Source organism: Carcharhinus amblyrhynchos, chromosome 6 (assembly GCF_965287045.1).
Source record: "Carcharhinus amblyrhynchos chromosome 6, sCarAmb.v2.hapA, whole genome shotgun sequence".
NCBI lineage: Eukaryota > Metazoa > Chordata > Chondrichthyes > Carcharhiniformes > Carcharhinidae > Carcharhinus > Carcharhinus amblyrhynchos.
In genome coordinates, this window is record NC_137329.1 from 32,975,446 (window position 1) to 32,991,554 (window position 16,109).

The window sequence follows — 16,109 nt, forward strand, 5'->3', positions numbered from 1 at the left end:
CGCGTAGGAGGCTGGGGAGTGATCTTTTAGAGATCTATAAAATAATGAGGGGTATAGATCAGCTAGATAGTCAATATCTTTTCCCAAACGTAGGGGAATCTAAAACTAGAGGGCATAGGTTTAAGGCGAGAGGGAAGAGATACAAAAGTGTTCAGAGGGGCAATTTTTTCAGAGGACGGTGAGTGGAACAAGCTGCCAGAGGTAGTAGTAGAGGTGGATACAGTCTTGTCTTTCAAAAAGCATTTAGATAGTTACATGGGTAAGATGGGTATAGAGGGAAATGGGCCAAATGCAGGCAATTGGGATTAACTAGGGGTTTTCAAAAAAGGGCGGGACAAGTTGGGCCAAAGGGCCTGTTTCCATGCTGTAAACCTCTATAACTCTGACTCTAAAAAGAACTGCAAAAAATTGACATTCTCAACTGATCAACATTGGTTTTATGTTGCAAAAATCTAATGGCAACTGTTACTTCAAAAAGTGAACTGAAAGACCATTTGCACTCCTAAGTTTCTTTTGTGCATTTTTTGTGCGTTTTTATTAGATGTAGTTTTTGCAGCCGTATAATAAACCCGAAATAGACCATATCCATCAATACTTTATCTACTCTGATTTTATCGGTGTTGGTCTGTTACCTGGGTTGCATTTGTGGTTATGTTCTATCTGGTCTGTACCCCATCTTTCCACATGGTGATTTGTAATGAGACAATGCCATTGTTGTTTGGAAACTTCTGGCATTGTGCTCAAATACATGCTCTTCACGTGTGAGCCTGGGAAAATGAATAATGACAGGCTATTTGCATGTGGAGGCAAAGGTGGGACCAAGGTACTTAGTTTTCTGCTTATAAGCCATTTTTCTTGACTGAAATATGAAGGTTTTTATGATGTAAAGAATATAGTATCATCTTGTAATCAAATAGCAGCCACTTTAAATTGCTGTAGCCATATGAAATTTGATCCTATTTCCAGTTGAAGTGTCTAATTTATCAAGATAGGCTACAAAGTTGGGATGCTATAGATTGAAGGGTGAATTTCATTGAGTCTTATGTTTGTATTTGAGTTGGTTTGTTCTGATCAGGTATGTTGGAGAGATCCAGAGGTAACAATTTTTAGGTTACTTGGGACTAGATTTAAGTTGGATGTTAAAGTGGCCCTTTTCACAGAATAATGGACTTGGAACTGGGTACTGGCTGGTGTGGTCAATTCCAATTGACCAGTTCCAATTTGAATTATTTCAAGCGCAAGCAGGACCTGAATCTGATTGGGTTGGAGACCATTTCCTATAATGGATACAATACCTAATTATCATGGCCAGGGAATCTCCTGCACTGGTTAGTCGGAGGGGAATTCCTCTGACCTTTCCTTCCCAAAATGGCCTCTGCTTTAATATGCCCCGCACCACCAGACCGGATCACAAGAATTTGGATGGAGTTCGGACAGTAAACATAATTATTGTGTTAGGCATGTTGGCTGGACCAGATGTCTTTTCCATATTTTTGTCCTGTAAATGTTGAGTAAAATTAGGGTTACCTGTATACATGTTTCAGACTGAATATGAATTAAATGTTTTATTTTAAATGTGTTTTGGGTACTTTTCTGCACTTAACTGTTGTAAATTTTCATTTCATGGCCATAATCTGAATATTTGCATTGTGTTAATGCAATCATGACACATTTCTTGCCGCAGCCATTCTCCATCCAGTCACTCTTCACTTACTTTTAAATAGGCGTAGTTCTTATGGAGGCCAGTGGTCTATTATTCTATGCCTTACTTGCAAAACTGATCACAAGTTGATTGTGATTTCATTAAGTCAGCTATTTCATGGGGAACTCATTATAATCCTTAAATCATACATCGAGATTTGCTTCTGGTGTGATTGAGATGTGATTTGGAGATGCCGGCGTTGGACTGGAGTAAGCACAGTATCAAGTCTCTCAACACCAGGTTAAAGTCCAACAGGTTTATTTGGTAGCATAAGCCACAAGCTTTTGGAATGCTGCCCCTTCATCAGGTGAGTGAGTGGGAGTTCTGTTCACAAACAGGGCATATAAAGACACAAACTCAATTTACGAAATAATGGCTGGAATGCAAGTCTTTACAGGTAATCAAGTCTTAAAGGTACAGACAGTGTGGGTGGAGAGAGGGTTAAGCACAGGTTAAAGAGATGTGTATTGTCTCTAGCCAGGACAGTTAGTGAGATTTTGCAAGCCCAGGCAAATTGCGGGAGTTACAGATGGTGTGACATTGAACCCAAGATACCGGTTAGGCCGTCCTCGTGTGTGGACCTTGGCTATCGGTCTCTGCTTAGCGACTTGATTACCTGAAAAGACAGCGTTCCAGCCATTATTTTGTAAATTGAGTTTGTGTCTTTATATACCCTGTTTGTGAACAGAACTCGTACTCACCTGATGAAGGGTCAGCGCGCTCTGAAAGCTGTGGCTTGTGCTACCAAATAAACCTATTGGACTTTAACCTGGTGTTTGAGACTTCATACTGTCATCGAGCTGTACATTGGAATTTGTACTCTAACAAGTAAACTGGTACTGCCAACAAAATACTGAACACACTGAGCAGGCTCGGCAGCATTTGTAGCGCAATCTGTTAAATGGGAGGATATTACAGATGAACAAATTCTTTAAAAAGAAAGAGAACATGGTGTGATTTCTTCTGGGAAGACCAAATGCAGTTTAGATGACTTTTTCTGATCTGTAAAAGCGCATCTTCTACCTTCCTGCCCCTCTTTGACTTGTATTATTCTTAAAAAGCATGAGGCAAATTTGAAAAGCAGCATTGTGTCTTGCTATTGTGCACTTGGTAACCATTTGACCTTGACATTGACTTTGATGGCAGACCCTAATGAAAGCTCCCACTTTCTCTCTGGCAAGAGGTGCTGTTACTGAATGATGACCTTTTGATATGAACAGTGCGGAGGTTTGCACCCTGTAAATAGGCTCCTGGGCATCTGCAACTATTGTTGTATTGTTAGTTTTTTGTGCTTCCATTTCTGCCTGTCTCATCCATTGTCCGCCTGCCTTTTCAAGTTGTTTTGTGTCTTCAGTTTCTGTTGTGCTATCTGGTATCACTTCATTTCTTTAACCATCTCACGTTTCCAACCGAAACACCTAATACATTTTATTTCCTTACATGTACATATTTACCACTTACTGCCAATCTTTGCAAAATATTCATCTGTAATATCCTGCAGTTTTGAAATGTTTGATCCATAGGTTAATGATTTTTGCTATTTAATAAGATTTTATGGATTTAAGGAGGGATGTGATGGATGTGTGTGAATTTTCAGAATTGGGTGAATGGGCTTATTTCATATTAATAAAGCACAGGTTGTAGCAACAGTATAATGTCTTTTTTTGTCTGTGTTGAAATAATTTTTATCATAAGTACAAGAGCAATGACATTGAATTTTGTAAATGCGACACTGGCCAAAAAGCATGCAAAACTGCAAGAGTTGGCTGGAAGATGAGAGTAAGTTAGTGGAATGAGCAGACACAAAGGTCATTTAGAGGTGCGGGGGAGGAAGTGTTCTTTTCATTCAGTGATGTGGACATCACTGGTAAGTTAAACTTGCATTGTTATCCTGAATTGCCATCCAGAAAGTGATGGTGAGACCCTTCTCGGCCACTGCACTCCATGGCATCCAACTACAGAGTTTCCAGTAGCAATGAGGATATAGCACCATGACAGGAACTTGTAAAAGGTTGAATCTGAATTTTGTTCAGCAGTTGTAATTTTGTTTTGGATAATAAGATCTATATAACCTTGCAGTCCTTGACCTAGTACCAACATAAGAACATAAGAAATAGGAGCAGGAGTAGGCCACCTAGCCCCTCGAGCCTGCCCCGCCATTCAATAAGATCATGGCTGATCTGAAGTGGATTAGTTCCACTTACCTGCTTTCTCCCCATAACCCTTAATTCTCTTGTCTATCAGAAACCTATCTACCTGTGACTTAAATATATTCAGCGAGGTAGCCTCCACCACTTTTGCCGCACTTGCGCAAGGATATTTTGGCCTTGGAGGAAGTGCAGAGGAGGCACACTAGGCTGATACCAGAGATGAGGGGGTTTGACTATGAAGAGAGACGAAATAGACTGGGTCTGCACTCGTTGGAGTTTAGAAGGATGAGGGGGGGGATCTTGTAGAGTCGTATAAGATAATGAAAGGGATGGATAAGGTAGAGGTAGAGAGGTTCTTCCTGCTTAGAAAGGATAGCAGGACTAGAGGGCGCAGCCTCAAGATAAGGGGGAGGCAGTATAGATCGGAGTTGAGGAGGAACTTCTTCACTCAAAGGGTGGTGAATCTCTGGAACACTGCCCATTGAAGTGGTGGAGGCTACCTCGCTAAATACATTTAAGTCACGGCTAGATAGGTTTTTGACAGACAAGGGAATTAAGGGTTATGGGGAGAAAGCGGGAAAGTGGAACTGATCCACTTCAGATCAGCCATGATCTTGTTGAATGGCAGGGCAGGCTTGAAGGGCTACATGGCCTACTTCTGCTCCTATTTCTTATGTTCTTATTTTACTTTAATGACCTCATCTTATATGTTTCAATAAGGTCCCCTCTTAGCCGCCTTCTTTCTAACAAAACAACCTCAAATCCCTCAGTCTCTCCTCATAGGACCTCCCCTCCATACCAGGCAACATCCTGGTAAACCTCCTCTGCACCCTCTCCAAAGCCTCCACATCCTTCCTATAATGTGGGGACCAGAACTGCACAGAATACTCCAAGTGCGGCCGCACCAGAGTTTTGTACAGTTGCAACATGACGCTGCGGCTCCTAAATTCAGTCCCCCTACCAATAAACGCCAAGACGCCGTATGCCTTCCTAACAACCCTATCTACTTGATTCCCAACTTTCAGGGATCTATGTACACATACACCTAGATCCCTCTGTTCATCCACACTATTCAGAGTCCTCCTGTTAGCCCTATACTCTACACATCTGTTATTCCTGCCAAAGTGAATCACCTCACACTTTTCCGCATTAAACTCCATCCGCCACCTCTCGGCCCAGCTCTGCAACTTGTCCAAGTCTCTGTAAACTAAGACACCCTTCCTCACTATCTACCACACCTCTGACTTTGGTGTCATCAGCAAATTTACTAATCCACCCAACTATACCCTCATCCAAATCATTTATAAAAATTACAAACAGCAGTGGCCCCAAAACAGATCCCTGAGGCACACCACTCGTAACTGAAGTCCATGACGAATACTTACCATCAACAACCACCCTCTGTCTCCTATCCGCCAGCCAATTCCTGATCCAATTACCTAAATCACCCTCAATCCCATACATCTGCATTTTCTGCAGAAGCCTTCCATGGTGAACCTTATCAAACGCCTTACTAAAGTCCATATATACCACGTCAACTGCCTTACCCCCATCCACCTCTTTGGTCACTTTCTCAAAAAACTCAATAAGGTTAGTAAGGCACGATCTACCCTCCACAAAACCATGCTGACTATCTCCAATCAATTCATTACTCTCCAAATTACTATAAATCCTATCCCTAATAATTTTTTCTAAAACCTTGCCCACAACAGAAGTAAGACTCAGTGGTCTGTAATTCCCGGGGAAGTCTCTGTTCCCCTTCTTAAACAATGGGACAACATTCGCTATCCTCCAATCTTCTGGCACTACACCTGTGACCAACGACGACCTGAAGATCAGAGCCAGAGGCTCTGCAATCGCCTCTCTTGCCTCCCAGAGAATCCTAGGGTAAATCTTGTCCGGCCCAGGGGACTTATCTATTTTCAAACCCTCAAGAATATCTAGCACATCCTCCTTATCAACTGCAATACTGTCCAGTTTACAACCCTGTAACCCAGTGTTCTCCACAGCTACATTTATGTCCCCCTGCGTGAACACCGAAGAGAAATATTGGTTCAATGCCTCTCCAATCTCTTCCGGTTCCACACATAAATTCCCACTGCTGTCTGTAACTGGCCCTAATCTTGCCCTAACCAACCTTCTGTTCTTAACATATCTATAGAACGCCTTAGGATTCTCCTTAATCCTATCAGCCAAAGTCTTCTCATGTCCTCTTTTAGCCCTTCTTAACTCACTCTTTAACTCCCTCCTAGCCAATCTAAAGCTTTCTAGTGCACTACCTGAGCCCTCAAGTCTCATCCAGACATAAGCCTCCTTTTTCTTTTTAACCAGCGAATCAACTTTCCTAGTGCACCACGGTTCCCTAGCTCGACCAATTCCTCCTTGCCTGACAGGGACATACGTATCAAGGACTCGCAGTAGCTGCTCCTTGAAAAAAAACTCCACATTTCGGACGTTCCGAGACCCTGTAGTCTCCTAGTCCAACCTATGCTTCCTAATTCTCTCCTAATAGCCTCATAATTACCCTTCCCCCAGCTAAAACTACTGACCCGAGGTTCATGCCTATCCCTTTCCATCACTAAGGTGAATGTAACCGAATTGTGGTCACTATCACCAAAATGCACACCAACTTCCAAGTCTAGCACCTGGTCTGGCTCATTTCCCAGCACCAAATCCAATATAGCCTCACCTCTAGTTGGCCTATCAACATACTGAGTCAAAAAATCTTCCTGCACGCTTTGTACAAAAACTGACTCCTCTAATGAGCTAGAGCTATAGGTATTCCAATCAATATTAGTAAAGTTAAAGTCCCCCATAACAATTACCCTATTACTTTCACTCCTATCCAGGATCGTCTCCGCAATCCTTTCCTCAACCTCTCTAGAACTTTTAGGAGGTCTATAAAAGACTCCCAACAGGGTGACCTCTCCTCTCCTATTTCTAATCTCAGCCCATACTACCTCAACAGACAAGTCCTCATCAATCTTCCTTCTGACACTGTGATACAATCCTTGACTAATAATGCTACCCCTCCTCCTCTACTCCGACTGAAGCATTTGAACCCCAGAACCTGCAACAACCATTCCTGACCCTGCTCTATCCATGTCTCTGAAATGGCCACAACATCAAAGTCCCAGGTACTGATCCACGCTGCAAGTTCATCCACTTTATTGCGAATACTCCTCGCATTAAAGTATACGCATTTCAAACCCTGCTCCGCTTCACCCCCACGATGCTGTGCATTGCAGTCCCCATCTATGCCCCCCTCACTTTCACCCCCGCTACTCAGGATCCCCCCCCCCCGAATCAGTTTAAACCCCCCTGCATAGCCTTTGCAAATTTTCCCCCCCAAGATATTGGTTCCCCTCTGATTCAGGTGTAGACCATCACTCCTGTAGAGGTTCCACCTTCCCCAGAATGAGCCCCAATTGCTCAAGAACCTGAACCCCTCCATCCTGCACCATCCCCTCAGCCACTAGTTCAAACTTTCCCTCTCTCTCTGTTCCGCTCTAAACTATCCCGTGGCACAGGCAAGAGTCCCGAGATAACCACTCTGTCCGACTTGGCCTTAACTTTCCACCCCAACCCCATAAGTTTCTGCTTAATATCCCCTTCCCTTAACCTCCCTATGTCATGCATCCCCACATGAACTATGACTTGGGGTTGATCTCCCTCTCCCTTAAGAGTCCTGAACACCCTCTCTGAAACATCCTGGACCCCAGCCCCTGAGAGGCAACACACCAGCCCTGAGTCCCTACCATTACCTCTGACTCTCCTATCCGTCCCCCTAACTTGTGGAGTCCCCAATCACCAGGCCCAATCTTTTACATCCCTTAACCACCTGAGCCTTCACAACAGGCTCACCTCCAGAGACCTGCTCCCTTTGGCTATCTCCAGTTGATTCCTCCTCAACTGTAGCCTCCAGGACAGAAAACCTATTTTGGAGGGGAACAGCCCCAGGGTATTGTCCCCCCAATTGCTTCTTTTCCCTCTTCCTGGCAGTTACCCAAGACTCATTTCTAGGAGTGACTATCTCCTTGTAACTCCTATCGATGTCCACCTCAGCCTCCCGAATTATCCGGAATTCCTCCAATTCCAACTCCAGCTCCTTAACACGCTCCTCCAGAAGCTGCAATCGTACGCACTTCCTACAGGTAAAATCAGCAGAAACACTACTGGTGTCCCTCACCACATACATACCACAGGAGGTGCAGCTTACTGCCTGAACTGCCATCTCTGAAACAATTTCCAGCAGAAAAGAAAAAAAAACTTTCCACACACTTATATTTAGGTTAGAGGAGGTGGGAGGGTGGGATTCTCTACCAGTGTAGAGGATCGGGTATCCTCTCTGTGCTGATTTATAGGGTCAGAGACCCGAAAAAAAAACTACAAATACCAATAAGCGTCCTAGTACTCCAGCTGCGGCCTCACGTACCCTGTACAGTTGCAGCAAGACCTCCCTGCTTTTATATTCTATCCCCTTCGCTATAAAGGCCAACATTCCATTCGCCTTGATTACCTGCAGACTGGGTTTTTGCAATTCGTGCACAAGGACCCCCAGATCCCTCTGCACTGTAGCATGCTGCAGCTTTTTGTCTTTTAAATAATAATCCCTCCTATTATTTCTACCAAAGTGGACAACCTCACACTTGTTAACATTATACTCCATCTGCCAGGTCCTCGCCCACTCGCTCAGCCTATCCAGCTCTCTCTGCAGACTTTCCACACCCTCCATGCAGTTTGCTTTTCCACTCATCTTTGTGTCATCAGCAAATTTTGTTACCCCACACTCAGCCCCCTCCTCCAGATCATCTATGTAAACGGTAAACAGTTGAGGCCCCAGCACCGATCCCTGCGGCACTCCACTAGTCACCAACTGCCGACCAGAAAAGCACCCATTGATTCCAACTCTGCTTCCTATTAGACAGGAATCAAGTTAAGCCACGGATGCCACTTATTAAAAATTGTTTCAAATGAAGCTAGAACGTAACCTAATGACTTCAACCAAGTTCAGCATGTTGTTACGGCACTTGATCTCGGCCTTTTGGCTAAGATCAAATGTGGTATTGATCTGCTGTGCTGAGTTGAAGTCATGAGGTTACATTTCAGGTTCATTTGAAGCAATTTTTAAAAGCAGCATCTCGGCCTTTTGGCTAAGATGCGAATAAGATCAAGCCTTGGAGGAGGAACTATGCCTACTCCAATCAGCTTGGATCATGTAGATCAAGCCCAAGACAGGAGGTGAGAGCCCTGTCTTGTCAGCTTGGATCAGGAATGTCTCAACTTGTTGAGACTCTGAATTGGACTTGATTGGATTGAATTGAATAAAAACAAAAAGGCTGAGAAGCCACAGATGCTGCATGGTTAGACAGAGGAGTTGGAGAGTAAAGGCCCACATGGCACCACAGAGAAAGCAAACATGGGAGAACACACTGATCTCTTGAGGAGAACAAGGAAATCATTTGGTATGAGGTGAAAGGAGGCAGTACCTTTTAAAATCTGGAAAACTGTACAAAGGTTGGAAACACTAGAGAGCTGGGTGTTTTCCCAGAAATGGGCAAACTATTGGTTGGATTGTTGGAAAAAAAAGTTCTGAAAAATGACACCAATTGGGACTGTTGTAATGAGAGGGAGAGAGGATTTGTCAAAGTGTGCATTGCTAACGACAACGAAACCAGAAGCTGTAAGCGGTTGTTGGAAATCCTATCTGTTGTGAATGTTTTTTTTAAAAAACAGCGTATTGTGGAATTTTGTAGCCGTGTAATTGCATACATAACTTGTGGTTATGCTTCTGGATATATCTTAATTGTATTGACGATTGAAAGTGATTTTAAAATAATTGTGTCATTGGCCTGTTGATTCCTGTCTAATTGGCATCAATTCTGATTCGTGTTAAATGAAATCTTGTTCATTTATTCTTCAGCGCTAATTTGGTTACTTTGGCTTGCACTTCGTCCATGGGAATCGGGGAATTGTAACAGGTCTCAGTTTGCCAGGAGTGGATGGTTTGCTTTGGCCTGGCTGGTGTCCAACTTAAGCATTGTTGGAGCGGCACTGTGTTCCTTAACTGAGCAAAGAACTTGGATTTGGTGATTTCGGTATATATATCTTTAAAATTGGAATTTAAAATTTAAGGTTTATGAGAGTCTTGGTTTTATAAAAGGGATTATTGGATATAAAAGCAATTAAGTAATTTTGTATCAGGTATCATTAAGCCTATGTGCTATAAAATGATGTTGCTCTTGAAGTCATGTCCATTTTGCTGGATAAATTGTAAGTGGATCTTGCTGTGAGACCAAATAGAAGTGTACAAAATTATGAAGGGTATAGATGGGGTGAATAGTGGGTAGCTTTTACCCAGGTCAGAGGTGACGATCATGAGGGGTCACGGGCTCAAGGTGAGGGGGTGAGGTGTAACTCCAATAGCAGAGGGACTTTTTTTATGCAGAGGGTGGTGGGGGCCTGGAATTCTCTGCCAAGTAGGGTGGTGGAGGCAGACAAGTTGGCATTGTTTAAGAATTACCTGGATAGTCACATGAGCAGCCTAGGAATGGAGGGATACAAACAAATGGTCCAGTTGGACCAATTCGTGGCACTGGCTTGGAGGGCCGAAGGGCCTGTTTCCTGTGCTGTACTGTTCTTGGTTCTTTGGATGGGATAGATATGTTTGAGTTGCCGAAATACTAATCCGTTTTGCAACAGTTCTTTAAACTCAGTATATTTTTGGCAGAAAGTTGTGATATTCACAACCAGGATATATTCATAGTTCATAACTTGCATATCATTTTACACAAGTGTTTGTGATGAAAAAGTAGAACTGGCATGCTTCATTTTTATTTTGGCATCTAAAATGAAAAATTTGATTGTGCAGACTCCAGTCAAGATAAATATTATTTATAATGGAACTTGTTCGATTTTACAATTAACTGGTTTGCTTGTAGATCTTTCTGGAACCCAAGCACAGTGCTGCTGAAATGGTAGAAATCAAGGATTTGGTTTTACAGACAAAAAAGTTTATTTTCAGCTTAACAGATTTGTTAGTGAATATCATACGATTCTAGTAAAGTCATTCAGAGAGACATTTAAAAGAATTTTTCCATGCATTGCACAATTCACTGCTGAGGGGGGTGGTATTAAAGAGATAACTATCTCTCAGCTCTGGCAGTGTTGTTTTGGACATTGTTCTTATTCCTTCAAACGTGTGCAAAAGCACCAATCCTGTGATATCACACAGCATTGTAGTTGATTTCAGAAGTTTACTCCGAGGGTGGAGAATTGTGCTAAACCTTGTATCCTACACTTTGTATTACCAGCAGAATGTTTTTTATAAGTGTCTCTGCTTGTTTATTCAATATAAAATCTTGGACTGTGATGATAACTGATATAATTGTGTGCTATAAATATTGCATTGGGTGGAATTTCTGAAACCAACTAAGATTATTATAACCCTGAGTTAAAGTACAGGATTAATGTGCAGTGAGATGTGAAGTATTGAAGTAGTTTGCCATTGTAAAAGTTTGGTTTGAGGAACTAGTCGTATACTCTGGGATCTCCCCTTACTTGACTTCTCAGGAATTTGATTATCCTCTCTCTGCTTTACTATCTGTGAATAGGGGGCTGCTCAAAATGTTGTTTTAACTATTCACTAGTTAAAACAACACTGAGAATCCAGCATCCATACTAGCATGCTGGAGTGGAGAAACAGATACCTGAAGAATGCATAATTCTTATGTCATGCTTCTAATTAACTTTGTCTTAGATTCCAATGTAGATGTTAATTTGTTACTAATTAAGCCCTTTGGAGATCTTGAGTAATGCAGTAAAAGGTTTGTTGTTGAGGCTATGGAAAAAAATGTGGCAGTTAGAGTTAAACATATTGGTGATTTTGTTGTTGGTTCTTGCTGTCATAGATCAGTTACTCTTCTGACTGGAAATAACAGGAAAAAACATCAGTAAAACACTTCCCTTAATGAATTGACTCCTAACAGTTTAGTGTCTGAACAGTGACTAGGCAGCAAATCATTACAGGGTTTAGTTTTGCATTAACCTGCGTCCTTAATCCTTCAACATGAAAAGCACAAATGTTTTATGGAATGTGTAGTTTCAAATATCAGGTGATAACTAGCAAACCTTTATGAAACCCTTTATTGGTCAACATGTAAATTTTACATTCAAGTTAAATCAGTGTAACAGTTTGCATGACTTTGATGAAAATGACATGCCGTATCGTGTTGTAAGTCTTGTAGAATTGATGTGTGGAATATTTAGCAAATGACACAGTTTTCACCCTTCTGGAAGAGATTTAATAGTTTGGAACAAAAAGTTTTTCTTGCATGAGGGGATGTGAACAAAACACTATCAATGTGGCTAGAGATAATGTGCAGGTGAGGGCATACATTGATTAAACTACTGTTTGAATAATATTGAAATTTAAGCAGCAGCAGCTTGCACACTTAGATGTGGTAATGCTGGCAGTTGGTAACCGATGGCAGGTGTCAAAATGTGGTATTTTATTTTCAAAAACTGCTATTGAATTGTCATGTTTTCATATCTAAAATGGCTGTTGGAGCTGATAAAATAACTAGTTTTAAATTGAAATTTTGGATGAAAATTATGTATTGCTGGTTTCATGGTGTTGCAATAAACAAATTGAGATCAGAGGTAAGTTAGTTGTTTCTGCTTCAGGGTAATATTAGTGGAGTAGTATAGACGATATGAATCCAGAAAGGGGGTGTGATATTTTGACATCCTAATTCGAAAAGACCCTAGCTTTTGTTACTGGGCCCTTTACAGATATGCTATAGATTTAGAACATAGGCTCAATGGTCTGCATTCACTCCTGTCAAATCTGCCAATTAAAACTGCTCTATATCGCAACTCCACTTGCTCACCATGTTCTGCCTCCCACAATACATCACTTGTAATAGTTTTCCAAACTTTTGTCCAATATAAATTTCCTTTTCCCACACCTTCCAATTGACTTTAAGCTGGCTATGGAAATTACAAATGCACTTCATAAGGTTCATTGAGAGTGAAATGAAATAACTGCTGCTTTGTGTATTTAGATTGCTTTTCTTTCGACTACGTGGTAAGGAGTTGGCAGAGCTTTTTCATTCTTTGTCCAAGTCTCAGAACATGCTGTGCTGTTGCAGTCTTGAACATTGTCACAATGTATTTAGAAATTCACATAGCTGTTGGTGTTGCTGTATTTGTGAATTGCTTTATAGTGAGCTGTTAAAGTGCAAGTTAATGTAAATTGCTTGTTCAGATTTGCAACTGCAATGCAACATTGATTTCCAGTCAGTCTTTTTGGTCAGAATCGTTGTTGTTTACGAATAGAAATTTTTAAAAAATTCTTTATGTGGAGCAAGTTAGCAGTTTCTGACAATTGAGGGGGTTGGGTGGTGGAACTTGATTGATGTGGACAATATTCGAGGCGGGGGGGGGGGGTGCAGGGATGTGGAATGGAACCTGATCGAGGTGGACAAAATTGAGAGCACCATAGTTAGGAAGGAACTTTGCCTTTTTTGTACTCAGGTCAGTAACCAGGGGAGATAGACTTAAGGGGCAGGAAATTTAGAGGGGATTTGATGGAAAACTTTTTCACCCAACGGGTGGTGAGAATCTGGAACACTTTGCCTGAAAGAGTGGTAGAGTGGGAACCCCCATAACATTTAAGAAGCTTGAAATTCGATAGCATGCAAAGCTATGAACCAAGTCCCAGAAAATCATTTGATTTATTATTGTCACATGTATTAGTATACAGTGAACAATATTGTTTCTTGTGTGCTCTGCAGACAAAGCATACTGTACATAGAGAAGGAAAGGAGAGGGTGCTGAATGTAGTGTTACAGCCATAGCTAGGGTGGAGAGAAAGATCAACTTAATAGATATGTCTATTCAAAAGTCTGATGGCGGCAGGGACGAAGCTGTTCTTGAGTCAGTTGGTACGTGACCTCAGACTTCTGTATCTTTTTCCTGATGAAAGAAGGTGGAAAAGAGAATGTCCAGTGTGCTTATAGTCCTTGAATGGGATTGAAATCGTTACATTCTAATCAGGCAATTGATGTTGGCCTGTTTGCATATTAACGACTAAAAGATGCCTCTGGACCAATTTGGGCTTAAATCTGGGAGCCCTATGATCTGTACTTAAACAGGAAAATCCGTTTCCCTGGCACTCTGAATGTGGACAGCATACTCCAGAGCATTGTTTACCGTGTTGTTAAAAGGATTTCTGCCTCTGAGGTCTTATTACAAATAAATAGGTGCTTGATGGCCTGTGCAGACTGGGCCAAAGGACCTCTTTCTGTGCTGTAGAGCTCTACGACTATGATTATATGCCAAGTCTAAAACTTGATTCAGATTTAAATTGATAAAAATTCAGACTTGAGTGCACTGTTAATGTTGCAGCATTCAGACCATCGCTGTCTGCACACATTGTCTAATTGCTGCTTCTATTACCTGTAAGCAATTTATTGGACATTTTTTTAGTACAGTAATGTCTGAATCTACTTCTAAACGCACAAATTCATTTATTAAAAACCTAATTTTAGATGCATGTTGTTTTGATTCCAGAGTATACAGATGAGAAAAATGATAAATTGCCTTTTATAAAGGATTTCATTTTTAAAATGTGCTAGAAAACTTGAGAGTTTAAACAGACAAGCTAGAGGAGGAGATATTGAGATGCTTGGCCAAAGAGGTAGATTTTGGAGACAGTAGTGAAGGAGAGCATGAAGTGAAGAGGTTTGGAAGAGAATTCCAGACCTTTTGGGTCTTGATGGCTCAAGACATGATTTTGGGGATTGGGCAGGACATTTGTGGGGGTGGGGGGGGGGGTGCAGAAAGAAAAATGTGAAGACAGAGGAAGTGGAATGTACACAAAAAACTAGATTGGGAGGAACACAAAATTACAAAGTTGCAGGGTTGGGGAGAGACGAAGTGATGGAAGAATTTTTGTGCTGAGAGTTCTAAAGCTGAGGCATCGGGAGCTAACGCACATCAGTGTGCACTAGGGGTGGTTAGGAATTGATAGTTTTGGATGGGTCACGTTTTTGGAGAGTTTATGATTAGAGGTATGTAAGCATTGGAAAAGTTAAATCTGACTTAATAAAAAGGATGGATGAGGATTTGAGGATCAGATAGGTTACTGAGGTAGAAGGGACCATCTTTGTGTCCAGGCTTTTGGGCTAGAAATTCAGTTTGGTGTTAAATAGTACACTGAGGTTTTGAATATTATGAATGAGCCTGAGACAGTAGTAATGGAGTGGAATTTAATTGGGAATGGAGTTTGTGATGGGGACTGAAGACCATGTCTTTAGTCTTTGTTATCTTAAATTTTGGCCCATTCACAAATGGATCTTGGGCAGAATTAAAAGCTGGATGTTGTCAGTATACATGCAGAACCTGACATACTTGCTTGGATGATGTCATTCTTTTGATGAGAAGTTTGAAAGGGGCAAGTGTAGTTGCTTGGGGATTACAGAGTTGGGTGAGGTGCCTTTGCAGAAGATATCCAGACTAAGCCTTGATAGCTAAGAATCAAACCAGGTAAAGACAGCCCCACTGAACTGTGCCAAATTCTGCAGATAGGCCAAGGAGGACGAAGACAATATGTCAGTCATCGAAGTTGTCATATGTGACTTTGATTTGGGCTGTTTCAAATGCAGTGGTGGTCTGGAAATCTCATTCAAGAGGTTCAAATATAGCATTGTGTGTGCAAGATGAGTATGAAATTCTGGACTATCATCCAATTCAAGGAATTTAAGGAGGTTGGAGATGGTGTCGTTAGAACTACTGCCTTACAGTGCCAAGGACCTGGGTTAGATTCCAGTGTTGGGTGATTGTAGGGTTTGCATGTTCCCCCATGTCTGCATGTGTTTTTGGTTTCCTTCCACGGTCTCAAAATGTGTAGGTTAGGTGGATTAGCCATGGTAAATGCAGGTGGTTATGGGTATGGGTGGAGGTATCGGCTGGGTAACATGCTCTTTCAAAGACTTGATGGGCCAAATGGTGCCCTCCTGCACTGTAGGATTTATATTTTCCAATGACACAAGGACTAAGATTTTTTTCAGATGAAGTGCCAGTGGCAAATTTGAACGGGAAGGAGATGGTGCCCGAGGAGAGGGAGCTAATAATTTCAGCTAATGGGGGGACTGGAAGGGTACTTGGATAATTAATACTGGAAAAAATCTGTATACCTGGCAACATCCATGGAAAAAGAAACATAAAATTTCAACCATAAATTGAATAGTCCG

General features: G+C 41.7%; 1 protein-coding gene across 3 annotated transcripts in view; it reads left to right on the plus strand.

Moving 5' to 3' along the window:
- The window catches only part of rras2 (RAS related 2), a 103,440-nt gene that overhangs the window by 20,090 nt on the left and 67,241 nt on the right, over positions 1–16,109 (plus strand). The window contains exon 1 of one of the 3 annotated variants that reach the window (XM_080190172.1): positions 12,010–12,085. The exons of 1 other annotated variant lie outside the window; for it this stretch is intronic. In XM_080190172.1, the coding sequence (XP_080046298.1) occupies positions 12,071–12,085 (15 nt within the window). In that variant the 5' untranslated portion in view covers positions 12,010–12,070. Of the gene's footprint in view, positions 1–12,009; positions 12,086–12,170; positions 12,237–16,109 lie in introns of those variants that run through there. One more of the 3 variants, XM_080190171.1, reaches the window with a different exon arrangement.